Source organism: Lithobates pipiens, unplaced genomic scaffold (assembly GCF_037356315.1).
Source record: "Lithobates pipiens isolate NorthernLeopardFrog02 unplaced genomic scaffold, aLitPip1_a1.2 Scaffold_25, whole genome shotgun sequence".
Lineage (NCBI taxonomy): Eukaryota > Metazoa > Chordata > Amphibia > Anura > Ranidae > Lithobates > Lithobates pipiens.
The window spans coordinates 6878254-6906027 of NW_027507787.1; the positions used below are offsets into that span (position 1 = coordinate 6878254).

General features: G+C 41.2%; 1 protein-coding gene across 28 annotated transcripts in view; it reads left to right on the plus strand.

The window, feature by feature from the left end:
* KCNMA1 (potassium calcium-activated channel subfamily M alpha 1) overlaps nt 1-27774 on the plus strand; it is a 908686-nt gene that overhangs the window by 815589 nt on the left and 65323 nt on the right. For all 28 annotated transcript variants that reach the window (XM_077453994.1, XM_077453993.1, XM_077453995.1 and 25 more), the window contains 2 exons: nt 11087-11311; nt 12789-12981. In XM_077453994.1, coding sequence (XP_077310120.1) covers nt 11087-11311; nt 12789-12981 — 418 coding nt within the window. The remainder of the gene's footprint in view (nt 1-11086; nt 11312-12788; nt 12982-27774) is intronic.

The window sequence follows — 27774 nt, forward strand, 5'->3', positions numbered from 1 at the left end:
CCCTTATTTTAAGTTTTTTTCCCCTGTTTCAGCTTCTGCCACATCTTTTGCGAAGAATCCGTGAGGTGGGAACACTGATATTAGTGTTGGCCGAATTAGCCTAGGAGGGCTTGGTACACTGACATAGTCTTGCGGGGGTTGCTCCTTGGACACTCCCAGTCCAGCGGGACTTTATTAGTCCTGTATCTCAGCACTGTTGAGCCCCTGGAAGCGAGCTTTGGGGAACTTCAATTACAGGATTTGAATTTTTTTTTTGCCTGGGGTGAAGTCAGGAAGTGGCACCCGCAGAAATATCTGAGTGGGAGATATTCTTTTACTTTCTCCATTCGGTAGGGGTAAGGAGATTGACCTTAAGTACCATTAAGGGTCAGAGTTCGTTCTATTCTTTTCCAGGGGCCGTTGTTTCTCACTCCTTGTACATACCTCATACAGCATGTAACTTGGACAGTCCCACCTGTCAGGCCATTCTTGTGTCCTTGGGACTTGAATTTGATCTTGATTGACCTTGCACAGGCCACTTTTTGAACCAATCGGAGGATTCTGTTGGTCCTTTTATATCGGAAGGTGGCTTCTTTGGTTGCTATCCCTTAACTGAGTAAAGTTTCAGAGTTAGCGGCTCTTTCATGCAAGGAGCTGTTCTTGGTCTCGCATCATAAGATGATGTTGCGTTCTCATCCACTTTTATTGTCTAAATTGGTTTCTAGTTTTCACTTGGATCAGGACAGTGAACCTTTTATTTTTCTCCTAATCCACAGTTGCCAGGAGAAAGATCACTACATAATCTAGAGGTTGTTCAGGTGCTCAGGATCTACTTAATTGTCGGCACAGGTCAGGGATCCTGGTTTGTGCTGCCAGAAGAGCCTAGGAAGAACAGGCGGCATCCAGGTTGAATATTTAGCAGTGGATCTGCCAGTTTATCAATGATGCCTTTGGTTTAAATGACAAAAACCCTTTTTTTTTTCCGGTGAGAGATTCTCTACCAGGTGTGGGGGAGTGGGCCCAGGTGTGCAAGACCACAATTGGGTCTTTGGTTTATACATCTACAGGATTTTTATCAGGTGGATGTCGATAATGTAGAAGATACTGCCTTTGCCCTCAGCGTAATACAAATATCAGAGTGGGTCCTTCTCTGGTGGTAGTTTCTATGCTGGTGTCTCCCTCCCCTCAAGGATATCGCTTTGGGACGTCCCAAGTAGTTATTAATATAATAATCGGCTCTGTGTCCTGTGATGTACGATAAAGAAAATAAAAATTTTCTTACAGCTTACCTGTAAAATCCTTTTCTTGGAGTTCATCACAGGACACAGAGGTCCCCTCCCTCTTTTGAGAATTTATTGCTTGCTACAAAACCGATGCGCTTCCTATGTAGAAGGGGTTATATAGGGGAGGACTTCCTGTTGGATTGATCTGCTATTGTCCATTCACCTATAGGTAGTTATTAATATAATAACCAACTCTGTGTCCTGTGATGTACTGTACTCCAAGAGAAGGATTTTACGGGTAAGCTGTAGAAAAAAAATCATATTTTTTTGCTAGAAAATTACTTAGAACCTCCAAACATTATATATATATATATATATATATATATATATATTTATTTATTTTTTTCCAGACACCCTAAAGAATAAAATGGCAGTCATTGCAATACTTTGTCATGCCGTATTTGCGCAGCAGTCTTACAAGCGCAATTGTTTTGTAAAAAAATACACTCACTTTTATTAAATTCAAAAATTAGACAAAAGTAAAGTTAGCCCTTTTTTTTTTATATTGTGAGGCCGCGTACACACGCGCGGACTGTTCGCCCAACTTTGTCCGTCCAACAGTTTCGGCAAACAGTCCGCTCAAACTTAGCATGGACGGACATGGCCACACACGACGGACGAACAGTTTGCTGAAACCGTGCGCGATGACGTGAACGGCACGTACGACGGGACGAAAAATACGACGTCCTATACACTGCATTATAGCTTTCGGCGTGAAAATCCTTTCTGAGCATGCGCGAGACTTAGTTGGCCGAACAAGCCTACACACGAGCGAACAGTCCGCTGAAACCTTGTTTCAGCGGACAGTTTTTCGGAATTTCCGTAAGACCTTGTTCGTCCAACTGTCCGCTGAAACTGTCCGCTGAAGCCCCACACACGAGCGGACTGTCCGCCCAAACACTGTTCAGCGGACAAGGTTGGGCGAACAGTCCGCGCGTGTGTACGCGGCCTGAATGATAATGTTATGCCGAGTAAATTGATACCCAAGATGTCATGCTTTAAAATTGCGCCCGCAGGTTACCAGTTTTGAGTTACAGTGGGTCTAAGCCCTTGTACACACGGTCGGAGATTCAGACGGAATGTGTCCGATCGGACCGTTTTGTCGGATATTCCGACTGTGTGTGGTCTACATCGGACTGTCCGACAGACCAAGTTTTCCAACTTATTGGTAAAATTTTCTGGCAAAATGCTCCGATCGGACATACTCCGATCATGTGTAGAGAATTCCGATTGGACAAAGTGCCACGCATGTTCAGATCAAATTCCTACACCAAAGCTATTGGCTACTAGCGTGAACGTAGTCCCGTCGTAACGAAATAACGTAATCACGTCGGATTTTCCGACAACTTTGTCCGACCGTGTGTATGCAACAGTTTCGGACAAAATCCGACGCATTTGGTTGTCGGAATCTCCGACCGTGTGTACAAGGGCTAAGGCTAGAATTATTGCTTTCACTCGAACGATCATGGCGATGCCTCACGTGTGTTTTGAATGCCGTTTTTGCCCACAGCGTAAGTTCGCTTCTGCGCACAAGATCGGTGGGTCAGGGCGCTTTAAAAAAAAAATTCTTATTTATTTTACTTTTTATTTTTACACTGTTCTTTTTAAAAACAAAAATAAATATTTGAGTCACTTTTATTCAGATTACATTTAAACATCCCTTGTTGACAGGACCTCTTAAATGTGAGATCTGGAGTCAAAAGGACCTCGGATTTCACATTTACACTTAAATGCAATAAAAAAAATATTTTTTTTATTTGCAAAAAATACAATTCACCTTTGACGTCACTTCTGTCATCCAATGGTATGGAGCCAAGTGGGGGCAATTTTTCCCTCACTCAGCATTCAGCCTCACAGGGGAAATGATGCGATCATCTGCGGCGGATACCACCTTTATCTAAAAGAGGAGGTCCGCCGTTGAGGATACCGGGGTTATGACAGCTATCTGCTGCCATATTAATGGTATTCTACTTCAAATAGCTGCCGTATAATGAAGGTGGGCAGTGTGCAAGTGGTTAAAAAATGGCATGGCCCCTCCCCCTCCCCAGAAATCTATACCAGACCCTTATCTGAACATTCAGCATGGCAAGCCAGGAAAAAGGGGGGAAAACACATGCACTCCCTCCACCCATCCTGAACTATACCAGGCTGCATGCCCTCATTCCCATGTTCATGAGGACAAGGGCCTCTTCCCCACAACCCTGGCCCAGTGGTTGCAGGAGTCTGCAGGCAGGGGGCTTATCAGAATCTGGAAGCCCCTTTAAAATTAGGCGATGCCCAAGATTACCAAAGAAAACTATTGCATCCATCTAATCTAAAAATAGATAAGCTGCAATATAATGTTTTCTTTTGGGTTTAATACTGATTTAACCCTTTCATTGCCAGGCCCTGTGCTCCATTTTGTACACTCAGGTGACCAGACCATTTTTGCAATTTTTCCTTTGTTTTTTATTTTTCACTTATAGCTTTCAGGATTTGTGAAACCCCCCTAACCATCTATTTTCTGAAAGCACATAATAAGTAGAATAAAAAGAAGATGCTACTGATTTTTTAGACCCTGCGGTATTTGTGCAAATGTTTATCAAGCCTATATATTTGCAAAAAATACGCTAAAACCATTATTAGCAGATAAAAACACAGAAAATTTTACAAAATTCCTACTAAATATAAAAGTTTAACCTGTATTGAGTGAATAAATAACACATATTTTGTAAATTTTAAATTGTGCTTTTTTGCAAAATGGTGAAAATTGAATGTACGCAAAAATGTAAATATCCAAATTTCTCAAAAAATCTGAAGGTCTTAGTTTTTCCCTTACAGCTTTCAGAATTTGTGAAAGATCCCCAAAACCATATATTTTCTGAAAGCATATGACCTCTGGAATAAAAAGAAGGTGCTACTGTTTTTTTTTTTTAGACCCTGCGGTATTTGCGCAAATGTTTATGGAACCAATATATAGGCAAAAAATACACCAAAAGCATTATTAGCAGATAAAAACACAGCTAATGTTACAAAATTCCTGCTAAATCCCTACTAAATATAAAAGCTTAACCTGTATGGAGTTAATAACAAATATTTGTATATTTTAAATTGTGCCTTTTTGCAAAATGGTGAAAATCGAACGTACCCAAAAATTTCTCAAAAAATGTGGAGGTTTTGATTTTTCAGTTACAGAATTTGAAAAGACTCCTTAACCACTTCAGCCCTGGAAGGATTTACCCCCTTCCTGACCAGAGCACTTTTTGCGATTCGGCCCTGCGTCGCTTTAACTGACAATTGCGCAGTCATGCGAAGTGGCTCCCAAACAAAATTGGCGTCCTTTTTTTCCCACAAATAGAGCTTTCTTTTGGTGGTATTTGATCAACCTGCGGTTTTTATTTTTTGTGCTATAAACAAAAAATTGCGACAATTTTGAAAAAAAACACATTATTTTTTACTTTTTGCTATAAGAAATATCCCCCAAAAATATATAAAAAAAACATTTTTTCCCTCAGTTTAGGCCAATATGTATTCTTTTACATATTTTTGTTTAAAAAAATCGCAATAAGCGGTTGATTGGTTTGCGCAAAAGTTATTACGTCTACAAAATAGGGGATAGTTTTATGGTATTTTTTTTTTTACTAGTAATAGCAGCAATCGGCAATTTTTATCATGACTGCGACATTATGGCGGACACATCGGACAATTTTGACACATTTTTGGGACCATTGGCATTAATACAGCAATCAATGCTTTAAAATTGCATTGATTACTGTAAAAATGGGGTTAACCACTAGGGGCAGGAAGGGGTTAAATGTGTCCTAGGGAAGTGTTTCTAACTCACTGGGGGATGGGATTCTTGACGTGGACACGGAACGCTGCTCCCGATGACAGGGAGCAGACGATCAGTGTCATGTCATTAGGCAGAACGGAGAGATGCTGTTTACATCGGCATCTCCCCGTTCTTGAGCCCTGTGACATGATCGCGGGTATCCCCTCAGCGATCGAGTCCGTGGGTCCCGCGGTCACGGAGCTTGCAGCAGGCGCACACCGTGTATATGCCGACAGCGGTCGTAAAGTGGTTAAACTAGACATTTTCTCAAAGCACATGGCCAGTAGAATAAAAAAAAAATTGCCACTGATTTTTAAAGAGATTTTAAAGTTCTAAAGTTTAAAATCAATCCCTACTAAATTTTAAAAGCTTAACCTGTATGGAGTTAATAAATAACAATAATAAGTTTTCATTTTTACATTGCGCCTTTTTGCAAAATGGTGAAAATCGAACGTACGCAAAAATGTAAACATCCAAATTTTGCAAAAAATCGGAAGGTTTTAATTTTTCCCTTATGGCTTTCAGAATTTGTGAAAGACCCCAGAAACTATATATTTTCTGAAAGCACATGACTTCTGTAATAAAAAGAAGGTGCTACTGATTTTGTAGACCCCGTGGTATTTGCGCAAATGTTTATCGAACCAATATATTTTAAAATAATACACTAAACCATTATTGGCAGATAAAAACACAGCAAATTTTACAAAAGTCCTGTTAAATCCCTTCTATAAAAGCTTGACCTGTATGGAGTTAAAAAAACAACAAATATTTGTAAATTTTAAATTGCGTCCTTTTGCAAAATGGTGAAAATAGAACGTACCCAAACATTTCTCTATAAATATGGGGATTTTCATTTTTCACTTACAGCTTTCAGAATTTGAAAAGACCCCTCACACTAGACATTTTCTAAAAAGCACAAGGCCAGTAGAATAAAAAAAAAAGTGCTACTGATTTTTTGGGCCCCGTGATAACTGCGCAAATGTTCATCATATCGCCATTTTCACTAAAAATACATTTAAAATCATTAATATTGCACACACACAACGTAACTTACAAAATTCCTGCTAAATTAGTACTAAAGCCTCGTTCACATGTTTCATACTAAAGTGTACGCCCATGGGAGCCATCTTTACCCACACAGGGAATGCACAGGTGTTCCGTGCATCCCCGTACAGACAGTCCCATTTATGTCAGGTTGCAATGGCTGCACAGGCATAGCTGCTGTTCCCAATTTGACATCTGTGTGGGTGTGGTTACATGACCCTGAACGCAGACAGTGTGAGCTCAGGGACATGCCTACGGACCTACATGGGTTTAAAATTGGGAGCAATGGCAGGTGCTACATCCCAAATTACATCAATGGGACTGTCTGCACAGAGATGCACAGAACACCCATGCATCCCTTTAAAGGTACATTGTGTATGCCCTGTGTGAACAAGGCCTTAGGCCCCTTTCACACGAGCACACCAATTGGGTCTGCTTGTCCATTTTTCAGGCGGGTCCAATCGGACCACCCATTGTTCTCTATGGAGAGACTGATGTAAACGGACATGTGATCCAGTCTGCTAAAAACAGACGGATGGGGATTCCATTCCCCATCGATCTAGCAGATCAGATCGGATGGCATCTGATGGAAATGGGCAGGCGGTCCATTTCCATCCGACCATCCCATAGAGAATAGTGAGCTGTGTCCCTGTCCGCTCTGCATCAGCGGAGCAGACACGGACCCATCATCCGCCTGTTCAGCGGGGACCAGCAGACAGATCCCCGCTGAGCAGGCGGATCTGCTTTTTCTGAGTCCACTCCATGTGAAAGGGGTCTGGGGCCCCTAATGGACCAGCAGGGCACCGGACTCACGTTTGGGCCTGCAGGGCGCCAGACTTTTAAAGCCACATGATTAGAGCAAAGGTTGGGCTTGGAAACATAGCATTGTATCTTGAACCTACCCACTTGTAGGTTGTGAAAATAGCCAATTAGAATTTGCTATCTATCGTCTTCCGGCTTCTCCTCCTGGCCAATTGGGACGAAACGGGTTGACCGGGAGGAGAAGCTAAGGTATTCGCGGGGGTGACCATCACCGTGGGGGAGGGGGGAGTGAGTGTGGGCAGACCTGGGGGGTCCTACTATGTGTTTTTTGTTTTTTTACTTTTTTCAATTTATTACTGTTATTATTTAAAATTACAGTCTGATACATTGTAACACATTGTTACAATATATCAGCTGTCAGTGGGCACATAGCAGTGATCAGTATGGATCACTGCATGTGCCCTCTCTTATACATGGGGGGGAGCTTAGTAAACATATGTTTACTAAAGCCCCAACTTCACACCCACTGCCCCCCGTCCCCCTCTCCCCATGGCTCTCTCCAGCCTGACAGATCACGGAGATCTGTGCAGGGAGAAGCTGCAGGCAGAGGGAGGGGAAGGAGAGATGCCGATCGGAGGTGTGGGGGCATTTGGGGGGGGCGATCTGACTGGCGGGGGGACACATCTGGACCCCCGCCCCAAGCCCCATGCAGCACCTGAAGCCGGCATGAGTGGAAAAGGAGGGATGCTGGCTAATGATGGTGGCTACAGGGAGTGGTTTGTGGGGGGAGGCAATTGGGTAGAGAGGGGGGAATCAATGCTGGTGGTGAAGAAGGGGGGTCAAGGGTATAGGAGAGGGGAGTGGGGGGCCATTTTAGATAGAAGGGTGGGGCAGGGGACTGGGAGGTGGGAGGGGGGACAGTCAAATTAGGGGTTAATAACTCTGTTTAACAGGTTTTAATCCGCTGATCAGAGTTATAAAGTTGTTCAGCAGCGTAGAATTAACCCTATAATAGGGTTAAAGTGTTTGATATCCTAAAAAAAAGAATATTGGATCCTGTTCCTTTAATGTGTATTTTTTATGTTATACAGTACAGTGCTTGTGCTGTGTCATTTGGCCCCCTGTAACACCTGAAATAGCTGGATGATCCTGCCTGGCTATACCCTCCCCTCTGTAAACTGACGACAGTGTATCATGGCTGCTGTGGTCAGTTTATGTGGTCAGTTTATGTGGTCAGTTTACATGCCTCCATCATCACCATCTCTGCTCTCCTTCTCCACTCCCTGCCTGTCAGCTCATACCACTGCCTCCTTCCCCTCCTGCTGGTATCATAACATTATTGTTGTTAGTACAATACCCTTTATAATAATAAATGCAGTGCCCCACTGTATGTGTTTTTTTTTTTAATCCACCAATAAATACCTTACGTTATAGCGCCACTCGGCGGTCACGTGACCGGCTGTCTCTCTCCTCCCCCTGGCTGATGTCAGCGGGGGATTCTCGGCTCCACTTGCTTTGCTGTCAGGCCTGGAGAGAAGAGAGACGGCCGGTAACGTGACCACCAATTGGCGCTAGAAAATAAGGTATTGGCAGATTTTTTTACAAAACACATACAGTGGGGCACAACATTTATTATAACAGAGGGGATGGTAGCAACAACACTAAGTGGATTAGCAACTAGTAGGCTGCTTTTCACACTGATCCGTGGGTGCAGCGCAGTGCACTGTGGATTTCCTGTGGGTTAGCTGCACTTAGCCATAGATTTCTATTATATCATGTGGACAAAGATCCAATGGGGATTGGTCCCACAGAAAATGATTATCCTGATTGATATTTAAAATCATTATGCTATTCAAAATATAAAAATTCTAAATTCTGAACCATTTCATTTCAATGTGGCCTTCAACCTGTTACCAAATCACTTAAGTGGCCCTCGCTCTTCAAAAGGTTGAGCACCCCTGGTTTAGTACAGTTCATGCCTTTCTGAATTTAAGGGTTTGTCTTATAATGAAGTCTCTACAGTTTACAGGGAGCAAAGTTGTAAAGCTAAAAACATCTACAGTCATGTAGAAACACAACTGATAAACAAATCTGCAGGAATGGCGTAGACTATAATCCCTAAGGAATGTTACCAGTGCTTGTTTAACCACTTACAGACCGGACCATTTTGCTGGTCAAAAACCAGACCACTTTTTGCGATTCGGCACTGTGTCGCTTTAACTGACAATTGAGCGGTTGTGCGACGTGGCTCCCAAACAAAATATTTTTTTTTTTTGCGCTATAAACAAAAATAGAGCGACAATTTTGAAAAAAACGCATTATTTTTTACTTTTTGTTATAATAAATATCCCCCAAAAATATATAAAAAAACATATTTTTCCCTCAGTTTAGGTATGTATTCTTCTACATATTTTTGGTAAAATCGCAATAAGCGATTATTGAGTTTGCGCAAAAGTTATAGCGTTTACAAAATAGGGATAGTTTTATGGCATTTTTATTAATAATTTTTTATTATTATTTTTTTTTTACTAGTAATGGTGGCGATCAGCGATTTTTATTGTGACTGCGACATTATGGCGGACACATCGGACATTTTTGACACATTTTTGGGACCATGGTCATTTATACTGCTATATAAATGCAGTGATTCCTGTGTAAATGACACTGGCAGTGAAGGGGTTAACCAGTGGGTGGCAGTGTAGAGGTTATGTGTTCCTAGGGGTGTGTTACTAACTGTAGGGGGGCTGGGCTTTCATTTAGTGAACACTGATCTCTGCTCCAATCACATGGAGCAGAGATCAGCGTCACTAGTTGCTAGGCAGAATGGAGAAATGCTGTTTGCAATGGCATTTTTCCATTCAGCTGTCCCGTGAGACGATCGCGGGTGTGCCCGCGGCGATCGAGTCCACGGGACCCGACCGTCGGCGGCGCGCTTGCGATGGCAGGGCAGCATTGAAGATTGGACGTACCTGTACGCCAATATGCCTGCCCATGCCATTCTGCCGACGTACATCGGCGTGCGCTGGTCGGGAACCGGTTAATCTATGCTATAACAAATATAGGGTGCTTTGTTAGCAAAAGAGGGTCTTACCCAGTACTAGATAGATTTATCTGATGTCATTTGGTCTATGTACTGGCTAAAACGTTACATAATTATAGTACAGTGATGCCTTAGTTTATGAGTAACGCGGTATATGAGCGTTTTGGAAGACAAGCAACATTTTTTTTTTCCTTGATATATGAGCGCTGTCTTGATATACGAACATATACTGTAGTTTTACTGTAAAAACAAGAGTTACACTCACATATTTAAGGAGTCTGGTGTTCATCCATGTAAAGCTGCTTTGTATATGTACAGTAAAGATGTCGGAGACACCTAGAGACACTCCCAGTTGGGAGGGGCAGGCGTAATGTGCGTTTGGAGCACCCAGAAGTGATGTCAACAGTTCCTGAGTGTCTCTGAGTTCTCCAGGATGCACTGGTAGTCATTGCCCCTGAATCTCTGGCTACACATAGCGCTATATACTGTAAACCAGTGGCTTTACTGTAGTATACACAGCAGCTTTACATGGATGAGCTCCAGACTCCTTAACATTGTGAGTGTAATTCTTTTTTTTTTCCCCAACACAGAGGTACAGTACAGTATTCCTACTACAGTATTGTACAGTATTAATATGAGTTTTTGATCATTTTTATATGAATCAATGGTTGTGGAACTAATTATCTGAGTTTCCATTATTTCTTATGGGAACATTTTTCTTTAATATAAGAGTGCTTTGGATTACAAGCATTCTTCTGGAAAGAATAATGCTCGCAAACCAAGGTATTATTGTACTAGTATATAAATAAAATGAAGCACCTAATAAAATGGCCACTGATCATATATTGAGATAAAACATTCCAATGCGCTTACTGAATTGAGCACCGAGTTTTGCTGGCTATAATCGCATGAATCAATATTTTCACTAATGAAACACCCTCAGACTTCTAGCAGATTGCTAGAACTGCAGGTAAGGGGTCCTGTGATGTGGCCTTACATAGATATATGCTTGAAAAGCCATGCATATGATCAAAGATAAACACGGATTCATGATAAAGGTACAAACCAATAACAATTGTGAGTAAATATGTTGTAATGTATCCTTTGCATGTTTACGTGAAAGAAAGGTAATGCATGCTTTTTTTCTGATTTTCTCAATTACTACAGACACGAAGTGAAGCTGCTATGACAGTTCTAAGTGGGCATGTCGTTGTCTGTATATTTGGAGATGTAACATCAGCACTTATTGGGCTTCGGAATTTGGTGATGCCACTAAGAGCCAGTAACTTTCACTATCACGAACTGAAACCTATAGTATTTGTTGGATCCTTGGAATATCTAAAGAGAGAGTGGGAGACGCTTCACAACTTCCCGAAGGTTTCAATCCTGCCTGTAAGTACTATGGCAAAGTATAGAGGTCACATAGGGGTGTTAAACCACAAGTGAGAAAATATAATCTTTAGGACAACTTACGATCATTTTAAAATGTACTGTAAGTCTTGCTATTTTTTTGTTTTTATTTGCATTGAGTGATGAGATTTTTCCCTCAGTTCCTGTCCTGCTGACAGATTTTTCACTAGGTAGTAAGGATAAAACTTGCAACACAGACCGAAATAAAAGCTGTCAGGAGTTTAATCCTCTCCCTACTCAACTGAAAAGAAGTATTTTCATTTCTATCTGTGTCCCTGTTGCAGATTTCCCTCTCTACCTGTCTAATAAAACCATTGTCACTATGACAGTAAAGGGAAATTTCTTCAACAGTGCACTGGATAGTAGTAAGCCCTTGTACACATGGTCGGAGATTCCTATCGGACTGTTTTGTTGGATATTCCGACTGTGTGTGGTCTCCATCGGACTGTTTCTGTCGGAATATCTAACAGACCAACTTTTCCAACTTGCCTGTTAAATTTTCCAACAAGATGCTCCGATCCGACATACTCCGATCATGTGTAGCCTATTCCTACGGACAAAGTGCCACGCATGCTCAGATCAAATTCCTAGACCAAAGCTATTGGCTACTAGCCTGAACGTAGTCCCGTCGTAACGAAATAACGTCATCACTTTATGCACAATCGGATTTTCCGACAATTTTGTCCGACCGTGTGTATGCAACAGTTTTGGACAAAATCTGTCGGACAAAATCCAACGGATTTGGTTGTCAGAATGTCCGACCGTGTGTACAAGGGCTAAAAACTTAACAGGAGTTCCGGCCCTTTCCAACTCTATCCAAATGAACAACATTTTTATCGGGGCATATACCATAAGGTTATTTTAAGAGGAATTCATTTAATCACTATATTGTTGATCAGAAACCATGACATGATCAATAATGGTCTATGTTTGATACACATTGGTATGTTTATTCATTGAAATATGTTATAACTTATAGCCTAATTTATATTTGTTAAGCAGCTGTATTGGTCTTTAGTTCGTTTTTATTTATTTATTTCTTAAATTCATGTTAATAATTTTCCTGTTAGAATCATATGCCTAAATTCATGCAAACTACTTGTTCCTCGATATTTCAATGTCATAGTACGATTTCATATCTAACAGAAGGGTGCCGTCAGCTGGCTGCAGCAAACCCCCTGCAGACTACCCTGTTTCCACCCTTGTATAATCACACAAGCATCTGAAGCAAGGTGACATTGTCGCACTGAATAGTTTTCTGGTGCTCAGTTCAATATAGTCCTTCTCTATTTTGAGTTCATTAGAACGTCCACAGTGGCAATAAGACAGAATAAAAATATATATTTTTGAGCTAGGAAAGGATAGATAGATATTCTTTATTTAACTAACCTCCCTGTTAATATGATCTGATGATGCCTACATTTTCCCTCCCTTCCTGCTTGTTTTATCTTTCCTTTAGGGCACACCATTAAGCCGAGCTGATCTAAGGGCTGTCAACATTAACCTGTGTGACATGTGCGTTATCCTGTCAGCCAATCAGAACAATATTGATGATACTTCACTTCAGGACAAGGAATGTATCTTGGCATCTCTCAACATCAAATCCATGCAGTTTGATGACAGCATAGGGGTCTTGCAAGCCAACTCTCAAGGTAAGCTAGTCCCTCTCTCACTTGGCAGTACAGCCCTGAAGAAACAGAGCTGGCACAAGAAATATCCCTCATTCAGCTACACATAGATCTGCTTATTTACTTGTGACATTACTTAACTTGCTGATGTGCTTGATGTGTCTCTTGGAGCCTATTCACAGCAGCAGATCTGCACAAGTGCCACGTTAAATGCGTGATTATAACAGAGCCACTACTATCCAAAGAGAGCAAAGAGAAAGAGGATAATGCCTAACAGCGCTATCTTCTGTTTGTAAAAAGCGGCTACATAGAATAGGGAGTGAATTGGAGCAACCAACACGGCCTGGAATTTCATTGCACATTGCTGTTTTTTTCTGTAACAAATGAAGCATGTACTAAATCAGAATCAAAGGGCTATCGAACATATTGTATTAAAGTGTTTTTTTTTTTCCTTTGATAGTTTCACTTCTCTCATCAAAAGTAGACATTATACAGAAATTACGTAATATACTGTCTGCAAACCAAAATAAGGAGTCACATGACCACAGATGGAAATGTTAAGACTATTCTTTGGTGTTCACTTTCACTGATGAAAACCGTATCATTTTTAGTAACCAGCAAGAATTTATAAACTATTGTTCTTGCCAGACCAACCTGTTAACATCCTATGAGGAAGTGAGCTGTAATCTGGACAGAGGAAGGCCTTTGGATGTGGTGTATCTGGGTTTTGTCAAAGCATTCAGTACAGTACCCTATAAATTCTTAATTTACAGATTGTGGTCTGTTGGCATTGATGATAGTATATGTAACTGAAGAAAAAGAGAACATTGGGACTTTAACTGAGGCGGTGACCTGGTAAGGTCAATTGCCTCCATCCCTATCTAAATGAGACAAAAAGGAGGACTGAGGATTGGGACTTTAGATGTACGCAGGTGTAAAAATTCAAAGTTATTGGAAATCAATAATATGTTACATGAGGGTATTCATGAGTAAACATAGATAACCAATACAATTCATTCAATAGATATACATACAGTAATAACAAATTGCCACATAATAATATATATGGCATAATACTAAGTAAGTAATGATTTGGTCAGGTAAAACATAATTAAACATAAAAACACAGCATGTAATAGCTCTATGCATTTTGTGGATTCATCCACTCTTCAGGAGCTTATTAATGAAGTACATAAATTAAAAATAAGAAACAATATCACCAGAAGGATTCGATACAATGAAACCCAGACGTGCCAAGTAAAATAATAAGTGAAGAGTGAAAATCTGATTACCTAATGCAAACTTGTGTTCAAAGTGATCCAGAAAGTGTCCAAGTGAGCAGATAGAGCCACCATGTGAGTTAAATGCCCCAGAATGAACCTATAAGGGCAAGTCTGCCACACCCACCAACATCATGCAGGCATGCATTGTGGAGAGGAAGCACCTGCAGCTGGGCGGGCAAGCCGCCCAAAAATGGTGCTAAGATCATCCCTCCACCTGGCCGCTTGATGTGGAAAGTGGCGGTGCCATGGACGTGGCACAGCAGCTCTGTTGTAAGGAGCGTGACATCGATGTGTAGAGTGGCCCACCCACCCTATGCAGAGAGGAGGAGGAAGACCCATAGCCCGAATCACATCTCCCGGAAACCTAGGGATTCTCTGATTCATGTTGGCACACTCCCATTGCATAGATACATATAATGTAAGTACTTTTGAGAGGGGTTTGGGGGGGGTCTTTCCTAGTTAACTTTACCTCCCACTTATTCCATCTTATTTTCTCTTCCTTGACTGGGCCAGACCATATAGATATTCTTTTTATAATACTACAGTACTCCTGAAGAGTGAATGGAGCCACAAAATACATAGAGCTATTATATGCCGTGTTTTTATGCCTAATTATATGTTTTACCTGACCAAATCATTACTTGTATTATGAAATAAAGAGAAGGGGTGGTGTTGCGCTCCTATTTAGAGTATTAATTACAAAAATGGTATAATTGACTATCTAGTATATGCCGTAATATAGGTATAGTGCAAAAAAACAAATTAAATAGATATATAAACACTATGATGATTGTGACACTTAAGTAAAATTAAATAAAACAATTAAATAAACAAAGTCCACATTGAAAGTGCAATTATAAGTGATTATACCTCTGTGCAAAGTATATAGTGTATACGTGAATCATTCATTTAGTGACCAGTATAAATAAAATTATGAAGCGAATGACATTAAAAGCAACAAAAATAGTAGTTGAAATCCTCTAAATTAAATTAAACAGTAAACTAGTGCAGTCCTGGATTTTTAAAATCCTCAATAAATGTGCAAAAGGTGCAAACGTGCAGAGTGTTGCGCTGGAACACTGTGTAATGCTGACTTGGACTCTAAAGTGACATTGTGCCTTTAAGTGCAAATACAGCAGGAGAAATCTTCAGCGTCACTGACACCCGTGAGCAAAATGAATGGTTACCTTACTGCTGTAAGGTAAACAGCATGTAGCAGGTGCAGGGGGAGGGGAGCGTTCCCTTCAGCTGATCCTTTCTTAGATGTCCCTTTCAAGCTTCTGAATGCAGACAGGGGTAGTGGGGGAGGGGGGCAAAGGTAATCCTTATCTTCCTCTCTCACTTCAGATGGTGTAGTTCTCAATAGGTATTTAAAAAGATAAAGGGAGGTCCACCATAGTGTAGTCGTTTTTGTAAAGTAATAGAATTTTTATTCACACATAAAAAAACTCACATTTTTCAAGGGTAAAAAGATGTTGTAAAAACGAGCACCGAGCTCGTGTAGCAGTCTGAGCGTCTATTCCGTTATCTGGGAGCCTCGGATCCTACGCGTTACGTCACCACGTGACTTTGAATGCTTTGACGAAACCCAGATACACCACATCAAAAGGCCTTCCTCTATCCAGATTAGAGCTTGCTTCCTCATAGGATGTTAAAGAGGAAGTAAACTCTCCCACTCTGATGCTTCTTTTAGTCCATTATAATAAGTAATTATCAAACTATAGCCACTGTAATCCAGCCCAATTTGCATATTACTGTTTAAAGAAACTTGTTTCCAGGGGTTAGGCAGCGCCATCTTAAGTATTGTTTTCTGAGTCCACAGTGGACTGTATTTCCGCCCTTACATTGAGCACTTCCTGTACTGTTAACCAAGCCTCCTTCTCAATCCAACGTTTCTATGGCAACCCTGTTTCCCTGTTCATAGCTGACTCGTTTTATTTCATAGTATTTACTTGTGCTGATTACCTATTGTTTGCCTGTGTGAGTCCTATCAGCTTCAGCTGATAAGTCTGCAGTAATGCTGTTCCATTCCCTGCTTTACACTCCATGTGAGGTCACATGGGGTATAGGAGGAAGCTCTGAGTGATTTTGATGTCTCCTGGGAGTTCAGTGTTGTGCTGTAGGAAGTCCTGATAACAGATAGATAAGACATATAGAGTGTGTCATAAATCAGGGGAGATCTGGGCATGCTCAGTGACATCATTCTAAAGAACAAAAAGAATTACAACAATACTAAGCAAGTAAGGAGATACCTACAAGCAGTGTTCATTAGGGTTTTTTATGCTGAGTCACATGGGACAAAATTGTGGTGGAGGGTTTACAACCACTTTAACAGGTTGGTCTGGCAAGAATGATCGTTCATAAATTCTTGCTGGTTACTAACAATGATACTGTTTTCATCAGTGAAAGTGAACACCAAAGAATAGTCTTAAAATTTCCATCTTTGGTCATGTGTCTCCTTATTTGGTTTACTAAGCAGGGTAATAATGTCACAACAGTATATAGAAACTTTACAAAAAGACCTCAATAAAATCAAGGGGTAGGCAACCACATGGCATGTGAGGTCTATTGTTGAAAAATATCAATTAATGCACTTGGGGCTAAAATATGAGTTATTTGCTTGGAGAACCTTTCGGGAAATTGAGGATGGAAAAGGATCTGGGGGTTCAGATCAGAAGCTGAGCAATAGCATGCAATGCAAAGATAAAACTATAATTCTTTCACAAAACTCTGGTTCAACCACATCTTCAGTATGACGCCCAGTTCTGGTCACCAGTCTTCAGGAAGAATGTGCGGAACTGGAGAAATTCCATAGAAGGGCAACCAAGCTAAAAGGAGGCTGGAGAACCTCAGTTATGAGGAATCATTACAAACAATAAACAACTTCTGCCTGGAAAAGACGCTTAAGGGGAGACATGATCACAATATACAAATATCTAAATGGTGATTCTAGCATAGGGATAAAACTATTCAGTCTCAGGTCACTTAAGAAGACATGTGGTCACTCAGTGAAGTTGGACAAGAAGCTCTTTAGCTCTAAACTGTGTAAGGAGTTCTATACTGTTAAGCCCAATACACGCAATCAGATTTTCTTCAGATTTTTTTCCTTCAGATTTACCAAAACCATATAATATGAGGTCAAACCTTAAGAGTTTCAATTTGTATACAATATCAGGCAGGCCCTTGCACTACATGGTTTTGGTAAATCTGAAGGAAAAAATCAGCAAATTTGATAGTGTGTATGGGGCTTTAGAATGATAAGGATGTGGAACTCCATTCCACAGTTGTTGGTGTCAGCAACTTTGGCATCTTAGTTATATATATATATATATACACACACACACACACACATGTTTTTTTTTTTTGTTTTATTGAGGGAAATCAACTTGGATAGGGATTATGGGATGCCCATTTTGAACTTGGTAGAACAATTTTAGGAAAAACTTTTCCTCTATGTACAAAAAAAAGTAAGATCCTGGACTGTACTACTTACGGAATAATGTCAGTCCTTAATGGATCAGTGTCAAATTCCCTATTTTAGGAGCTCTATGTCCCCTAGGTGAAACTCGCAAAGTCCCAACTGCTCGCAGGAGCTCTATGCCCCCTCTGCAGAAAATACAAGAAAATGTAAAATACAGTATAGCCCCCCAAAAACCCATCCTGGAGAGAGTGGCTGGCCAGGCAAGAGAGGGACAGTGAGCATGCCCCCCACCTCCTCCAACCATACCAGGCCACACGCCCTCAATATGGGGTGGACACTCTGTCAGGGCCACTTTATGTCATGCCCTATGTTGGTTAAAATAAGGGGACTCTAAGATATGCCCCCCTTCCCCCTTCTATGTAAGGGGTCTATAGCAACAGTAAGACTATGTTGCTGCTTGAGCCCTAGAAATCAAAGCAGGAAGTTGTCATTTACAACCCCAGTTCCAAAAAGTTGTGACACTGTGTGAAATCTACAAAAAAAAAGATTTTAAAGTTTCATAAACCCATATGCCATCCATTGAGAGTGCAGTGTGCATGCGCTGGTGACGTCACCGGCTGCCACACATATAAATATCTCAGTTTAGGAGATATTTACTGTACCTATGGTTAAGCCTTATTATAGGCTTATCTTTAGGTACAAAATAAAAAGCAAAATTTAGTACTGCTTTAACCTACCCTGCACACAACATCTGCCATCACATGCAGATCGCTCTGGTTCCAAAGGACTTCCCACAGAGACATGAAATACTACTGAGAATTATGGGAATTGTAGTTCCAATAATATTTTTAGAAGACTTGAAGAATGCAAGATGAATTGCAGATTAAATCTGCTCATCTCACCTTTTACATTCAAATAAAGAAAGTGTTGACCTGTGTTATAGATTTTTGTAAAGATTGACAAGGGGAAGACAGTTTTTATAGCTGACATGAATGCTAATGGAGCCTAGCAGAGCTAATGCATGTCTAAACTTGATTAGAGAAAGATGGACTTCAGTTGCATTTTTAATGTCTATGCACATCTTAGGAATGTGGAAACTAAAATGTTCCCTTCAGTGATTTGAGAATTGACAAAGAATTCCAAAGAAAAGTACCCATGAAATGCTGCAAATAGAAGCTGACATTTTTCTAAAGCTTCAGACCGTACACCCATTCTGAAGCAGGGAAACTGAATTTAGTCATTTTGACTCAAAATGAAATTAATGCTGCAAAAGTAGCATGCAACCCAGAAGTTTGAGATCATTGGCTTTCATTTGAGGCTTCCCCCGCAAATATATAAAGCTCTGTAATCGTTGGTAGATAATGAATTGTATTTTTTAGGTACACATATACCTGAATTAGACTGGTATCATCCTCCTTCAGTCTACTGTATAGTCTGTAATCTAGAGAGAGTGTGTGTGTCTGTCCTATCTTTAGACATCCTTGCCTTAATTCTTGTTTCTCGTGAACCTTCAACTCTTTGCTTCTCTTATGAATTTCCTGATTCAAGCCATGTTTAGAAAGAAGAAACCACCATGGAGAAACTACTGTACGTCTTCAATGTATGTTGCCAACATCCCTTAATTGAATGTATAGAGTAAAAAGTAACCCCCCCCCCCCCCCTCCGGTACTAATAGACTTTAAGGGCAAACTATTATAGACATTTATGTTAAAACAAGAACAAGTTTTTTTTTAAGTATTAAAAACATGTTGGTGCAAATATCCACCATGGAGGTACATGATACAAGTTATGATACCAGGCTCATAGGGAGCTAATAAAGGACATGAAGGTTGTTTCTCAATCTTGAAATATATCCCTTCAGGGACTTAGAGAAGACCATAAACTTGAAGATACTCTAAAACAGAACAAAGAATTTAAGGACATATGTTAAGGCATGAAATACGCACACATGTACATTGTGACAGCCGTAAAGTCATATACATACCAATATTGAATCATGTCAAAGGCAAAAGATTTCATGAAAAGTTATCAGATAACGTTAGGTGGACTGGAGAATTCCCTGTCGGTATATCACCCAAATATATATGGGGAACCCCTGAAGCCCAGAATGTCCCACACAGGGATCCCAAAAGAGTTGCAGTCACCCCAGAAAGCAAGGAGAGGAGGCTTTCCCGATGTACCCGTAGATTGCCAACATGAAGATCTTGAGGGTAGGTATGCATATAGGTGGGATGGTTTAACCTGAAAGGCGAGTAAATACATATGGGTAGACCATATACTAGAGGTCAGAAAAGGGGGGCTATGAGTTAAGCCACGGCTCTGCTCTGGTGTTGAAGCTGCTCTTCACACTGCAGCCCCTGTGTATATTACTAAGGAGGTATTTTTCTTCAACTTTTTTTAAGCTTGAAGCAAAAGTCCATTACCCAGGACTCTCATACTGAGGAACAAGGGGCAAGAGATGATGAATTTCTTTCAAGGACCAGCAAAAGGCTGATGCCTCCTCTTCCCAAGAACCTGATACGGAAGTATCAGGTTCGCAGGAAAGGTTGTTGGTTTAATCTCTTACTGAATTGGTCTGCTCCACATTTTTCCTGCCAGTAACGCAGTCGGTCGATGAGCCCACTGTACAATTTAAGATCATTTTACATTAAAAAAATATTCTTGGCAGAGTAATTATTTTTTTCTCAAATCTTTATTAGAATTTTCATGTATAAAAGAAGTACGACAAGAACAATACTAAGACAATGCAACAAATAGAGTAGTGTTTCCCACACAGGGGTATTGAATACAAGACACATGGTACAAATGTTGTCAGCGTGATCAACTCCAGGATGGCAATGGTGTGACCGTGCAACCTGTATCCAAAGACATGGAGATAATTCGATCCAATTATTCTCATTCAAAACAAACCTAATAAAAGTTTAGCCAGATGTCTCTAGGCCTTTTTTTTATTATTATTATACATGATTTATATAGCGCCAACAGTTTACGCAGCACGTTACAATGTATAGGGGGGACAACATGATTACAGTACAGGTCAATACAAAAGGTACAGGAGGGCCCTGCTCGTAGAGCTTACATTCTAAAAGGGAGGGGGTGGTGGTACAAAAGGTTATAGCTGCAGAGAATGATTTGATGGGGTGTCTCTAGGCCTTTTGTTGTTTGGTATCTAGGAAGCCATGGCAGGGTCTGCCAACCATTTGGCCCATACTTTATCCTGTTTAGTAGGGCATCCTGTGTTCCCAGGTGTATATATAAAATGGGAGCTTATTGGTAGTCAGATTTTTCCAGAAGGACATGGAGGGGGTACCTGCTTCTACCAATCCAAGGTAATAGCTTGCTTGCATAAAAAAGGAGGTGGGTGACAAAGGTTTTGTTCCTCCCTGGTAGAAACAAGATTGTCAACAAGGCCTAAGAAACAGATTTCTGAGGGCCTGAGGGACTGGTATTGATGTGTAATTGTTAATGCTGGATACCACCTCCAACCATAATCTTGTGATTACAGAGCATGGCCAAAAGATGTGGGAATAGTCCCCTTGGGAATAGCCACACCTCCATCATCCTGAGGAATGGGAGGATGGAGCCTAGAAGGGGTGAAATAAGCTCTATGTACCATTTTCTCTTTCGTTCATTGACGGACACAGCTCCAGTAATCTTGACTGTAAGGGCTATTACGCCACCTTCAGGAGAGGACTAGGCAGAACATGTAATACATGTGAAAAACAAGAGAACTTTACAGTTCCACCCAGGGGGCGGTCCCTCTGGTAATAACCCCTCAGCCTGCTTCCTGCAGCTCAGTTTTTTCTGCCTAGTAAAGGAGAAGGACCTAGGCTCCTTGCGGGACCATTCGTCCTGGTAATTTTTCTGGTTTTTGCCTTTTGCGCAAGATTTTAAGATCCTGTGATCTGCTATCAACAGCCGGCTGGGTGACAGGCTGGATAATCTAGATCTTTGTAGTCTCCCCAGCCTGGCCATCGAGCGTGGGCAGACCCTAGCTACACGCTGGGCTGGCCACAACATGCCCCTCAGGCTCCAGGGGTGGCTGGTGAGCACAACATTCCGGGGCACACATATGACCGGACTACTGATGTCTGTCACAGTGTGTTGTGGCCAGCAGCCACACCGTACTGCTCAGCAGTAGGTCTGTGATGGGATGTCCCCATCTCATCTGGATGGTAAGTACAGCTCTTCCTGCCTCGGCGGGATTGAGCAGCTGGGAATTCCCTGGGAGGTCAATTAGGGGGTCTCTCTCCTCTCCCCGTCCCTATTTTCCTCCCCCCGTGGGGGATGTTGCATGGCTGGGCTGCTGAGCGGTGTGTGTACTTGAGCCAGGGGTCCTCCGGGGGGGCTCTCACCTTGGATTGGGGGCTGCGCTGGGTGTCTGTGTCCCTGGGTGTCTGTGGTCTCTCCGCTGGGTGTCTGGAGACTCTGCATGTGCTGTCGCCATAGCACTGTTCTGCCACCATTATCTCTGTTCATTCACTGTGTACAGTTGCTTATCAGACATTTTCTGTGTGTCTTAGTGGAAAGCATGATCGGGGGCCATTTTCCCTGTAATTGTCCCTTATAAAGGGTGGTCTGCTGCCATTTTGTTGTAGCTCAGCGTGGTTTTTAGCCTCAGCGCTGGTCCCTGTTTCTCAGAACAGCGCGTTTTTTTGCTCCGGACACCTGGGAGCTGATACTGGACACGGGCACCTGTAACAGAATGGCACAGCACTCGGTTGGGGTGGTGAGTCCTGCGGTGGGGGCCCCTCAGTCTGCAGCAGCTAGGAGGGTGGGATTGTGCACCTCTCCTAAGTCCCCAAGGGTGGCAGACAGTGTGGGTCAGGATGGTTTCAGAAACTGGTGTTTCTTCCCCAGAACTCCCTGCAATTGCAACCGTCTCGTCTCCAAACAGTGCAGTGCCTTTTGGATGCTTTGTCAGCAGTCCTTGAAACATTTATTGCCAGGGAGTATGTGGTGTGCGGGTACAAAGATGGTAAAAAGCAGCCCCTGTACTCTATGGGCCCTCCAATCTGATCCCTTTCTGTTTTTTTTTTTTTTTAGCGGATCAGATTATAGGTAGGCTGGTGTAAACGGACACAAGTCCGTTTACATCTGCCACTCCACAGAGATGAATGGAGGGTCCAATCGAGTCAGACAGATTGTATAAAAGGGGCCTAAGGCTGCTGTCACAATGATAGACTGTGATTTACCCACACCACGGGTGCAGCGCAGTGCGCATGCAGCTTTCCTGCTGCTTACTGCTGCACTTTGCCATAGATTTCTATTTTATCCTGCAGGTGTGGTGTAGTTTCTGAAAGCGCACCAAACCTGCAGCTAATAAAAGAAGTCTAGGGCTCAGTGCAGGTAACCCACAGGTGAACTGCCCTGCACCTGTGGATTAATTTAAAAGCACCACAGTTAAAACACTGCAGAACAGAAATGCCCGTATATACACTGTGATTTTAGTAATAAAATTATCTTTAATAACATTCAGGTATCACCGACAGTTGCTGTCCCAGGCAGAATGCATATTGTATCACTCTGCCTATGACACCGGCGCTATACAGAAAGCATTGGCTTATGCTGTTCTGTTCCACAGCCACTTGTTTCCTCTACCACCAGCTTCATTCACAACACTGATGCTCTAGGATGGCAGATTGGCAACCTGCGATCTGGGCTTGCCGACCCGCCATTCCAGATAAGTGTGTCGCGGGCCACATCAGAGGGCTCCGCGGGCTACAGGTTGGGTACCCCTGCTCTATAGTCACATAGGCTGCTCAGATTTAATAGGGAGAAAATACACCGAAACGGAGCATGTTTACTAGCTGTTAACCCTGCTCTGCAAAATCCCCAACTTCAGTGGGAACATGGACAGGAGGGGGAGACAGAACAGTAGGATCCATCAGTTTTTTTTTTGTTTTTTTTTGTTTTTTTACAGAATACAGAAAATGTAATACCCATAGTGAATGAGTATGAACAGCATATAATACAGCATTCATTGGTAGTTTTTAGTAATGTAGGTTTAATGATACTTTAATCATTATTTATACAGTGCCTTGAAAAAGTATTTATACCCCTTGAAATTTTCCACAGTTTCTCATGTTACAGCCAAAAACGTAAATGTATTTTATGTGATAGACGAACACAAAGCGGCACATAATTGTGAAGTGGAAGATAAATGGTTTTCAAAATTTTCTAAAATAAATATCTAAAAAGTGTGGCATGCATTTGCATTCAGCCCCCTTTACCCCTAACTAAAATCTAGTGCAACCAATTGCCTTCAGAAGTCATCTAATTAGTAAATAGAGTCCACCTGGGTGTAATTTAATCTCTGTATAAATACAGCTGTTCTATGAAGACCTCAGCTGTTTGTTAGAGAACATTAGTGAACAAACAGCATCATGAAGGCCAAGGAATACAGTAGACAGGTCAGGGATAAAGTTGTGGAGAAGTTTAAAGCAGGGTTATGTTATAAAAAAAGTATCCCAAGGTTTGAACATCTTACTATGCACTGTTCAATCCGTCATCCGAAAATACAAAGAGTATGGCAAAACTGCAAACCTACCAAGACATGGCCTTCCACCTAAACTGACAAGCCGGGCAAGGAGAGCATTAATCAGAGAAGCAGCAAAGAGGCCCATGGTAACTCTGGAGGAGCTGCAGAGATCCACAGCTCAGCTGGGAGAATCTGTCCACAGGACAACTATTAGTCCTGCAGTCCACAAATCTGGCCTTTATGGAAGAGTGGCAAGAAGAAAGCCATTGTTGAAAGAAAGCCATAAGAAGTCCAGTTTGCAAGAAGCCATGTGGGGGGACACAGTAAACATGTGGAAGAAGGTTCTCTGGTCAGATGAGACCAAAATTTAACTTTTTGGCCTAAAAGCAAAACGCTATGTGTAGCGGAAAACCAACACTGCACATCAACCTGGACACACCATCCCCACCGTGAAACATGGTGGTGGCAGCATCATGTTGTGGGCATACTTTTTTGCAGCAAAAACAGGGAAGCTGGTCAGAGTTGATGGGAAGATGGATTGAGCCAAATACAGGGCAATCTTAGAAGTAAACCTGTTAATGGTTTACATCAAAGCATATCCATGTGTTAGTATGGCTCAGCCAACGTCCAGACCTAAATCCAATTGAGAATATGTGGCAAAGCTTGAGAATTGCTGTTCACAGATGCTCTCCGTCCAATCTGACCGAGCTTGAGCTATTTTGCAAAGAAGAATGGGCAAAAATGTCACTCTCTAGATGTGCAAAGCTGACAGAGACATTCCCAAAAAGACTTGCAGCTGTAATTGCAGCAAAAGGTGGTTCTACAAAGTATTGACTCAGGGGGGATGAATACAAATGCATGCTACACTTTTCACATATTTATTTGTAACATACTACTGGCTTGTGTAACATACTACTAAACAAACCATTCATCATTTTCGCTCCACTTCATAATTATGTGCCACTTTGTGTTGGTCTATCACATAAAATCCCAATAAAATACATTTACGTTTTTGATTGTAACATGACAAAATGCGGAAAATTTCAAAGAGTATGAATACTTTTTCAAGGCACTGTAAATTTGCAGACCTATACATATTTTTTGTATTAAGGATTTATGGTCCATCCTATGCTGTTTAAGGGTAATTTGTATGGTCCACAGTTAGTTTATACTATATACAACAGTTAGCTTGAAAGTTTTCATATATTCCATAGGCCAGTGATGGTGAACCTTGGCACCCCAGATGTTTTGGAACTACATTTCCCATGATGCTCAACTACACTGCAGAGTGCATGAGCATCATGGGAAATGTAATTCCAAAACATCTGGGGTGCCATGGTTGGCCATCACTGCCATAGGCTATATGAGTTGCTTTCTCCTTGGGATGGCTACCTTTGTATGCATACATACATGTCCCTGATGACGATTGAAGGTCCATGGTCCTAGACATGAAGCATTTGTTTTTAAAGGTTTGGCAGAATTCTTTGTGGTAATACATCTAATATGTAAGTGTGATTATAATAAAGGAATTATTATATCAATAACATCATTGTGAATACAATCATGTATGATGTGTTGCATATCTGTAGATCCTTCCACGAAGAAGATTTGTAAAATGGATACATTGAAATTGGAGATTTCTCGATGGGGAGCATCCTTTAAAGAAAAAAAAAGTAAACTATCTCTATATATATATATATATATATATATATATATATATATATATATATATATATATATATATAATATGAAAAAAGACGGGACCCGTGCTTCAATGCGATTTCTTCTTTTACTCCAATATGAAACCAGTTACATGATATAAACAGCAGCAGCCACTGTAGAGTTGCGAGCAAGAACTGCTCTTCGTCAGGCTATATCTGCCTTGTGTGACATACTACTAAACAAACTAACACACATATACAAAAATCAAGGGTGTGCCACACAGATGTCCGACCCAAATCACGAATCAATACAATCATGAGCACCAGGGTTAACCCCATCAGTATAAAATGTATCCAATCGGTTAAAATCAGCATACGTTGCATACGAAACAATCCTTCCTACTCAATAGTCATCATAATTGTAGGTATCCTTCATACATGATGCATCATATAGTGTAACGAACAATCTTCAGTAATTCCAAAATGTCAAGTATTCATTTTTTCCCACCAAATCCTAAAAGGAAAAAACATATTTAAATCAAAATAATCCCTATCCGTGCATCAGAGAAATAAATATAAATCATAATCTTTATTCATTCCATTGGGGCTCAGCGTCTGTAGTCTATTAATCCTCCAGACTTCCCTTTTCTTAAGCTTCACAATCCGGTCACCCCCTCTTATATCCCGGGTTACCTCCTCCAGGACCATGAACCGTAATTCTGAATCAGTATGTCCCTTATCCCAAAAGTGTTTGGATACAGGGAGACCCGGCTGTTTATGCCGGATTGAGCTGCGGTGCTGTGCTATCCTATCTTTAATCCTCTGTGTTGTTTCCCCAACGTATATTAACCCACATGGGCACAAGAGGATATAAACAACATAAGAAGATTGGCATGTATATAAACCATTAATTACTTTATCACCACATGTAGGCTGTATAAAATGATCACCTTTGAGAAGTAAACTACATTGTATACAGTTTAAGCAAGGGAAACAACCCTTCCTTTTACTCCCAAGGAATGTCATTTTAGGTGATTTCCTATTACTCCTAAATTCAGATTTAACAAGCCAGTCCCTTAGGGTCCTATTACGATGATAAGCCCTCATAGGGGTTTTTTGAAAAATCTCGATCTGAGGGTATGATCTCTTTAGAAGGAGCCAGTGTTTCTTAATAATATTAAACACTTTCTCACTATAACTATTAAATTGGAAACTAAAGGGTAGCCTTGGTTTCTCTATCCTATGGTGATAATTTCCAACAGTGGTCTCATCTTTCAATATTTTGTTGAACTCCTGTCTAATCAAACCATCTGGGTATCCACGTTCCCTAAACTTTTGTTACATCTCATCTAATCTTGCTCTCCTGACCGACTCATTGCTAACTATGCGTTTAACCCTTAGTAGCTGGCTTCTCACAATTGATTTAAAGACATGAGGTGGATTAAAGCTATTAAACAGCAAAAGTTGATTCCTGTCTGTCGGTTTAACATACAAATCGGACTCAATGCGGCCCTGATCGATGTATATCCGAGTATCCAAAAATGGAATAGAGTCACCTCCAATATTAATTTTAAATTGGATACCCGGAAAACATCCATTCAGCATTTCATCAAAAAGAATCAGGGATCCAATGCTGCCCCGCCACACAACAAAGACGTCATCTATATATCGCCACCAGGTGGCGCAGTGGCGCTGAAATAGCTAATTCTCAAAGATATATTTACATTCAAACTCATTCATAAATGAGCATGCATATGGCGGGGCAACATTGGAGCCCATCGCAACTCCGTTCTTCTGTATATAGAATTGATCCTTAAATAAAAAATAATTATTAAACAGCAAAACATAAAATAATTTCTCAAGCAGCGCAATCTAAGCCTCAGAGTATGTGTTACTGCTTCTGATGAGTCCAATCGCAGAATTGATCCCATCCTGATGTGGGATAGATGTGTATAAGCTTGTCACGTCCCA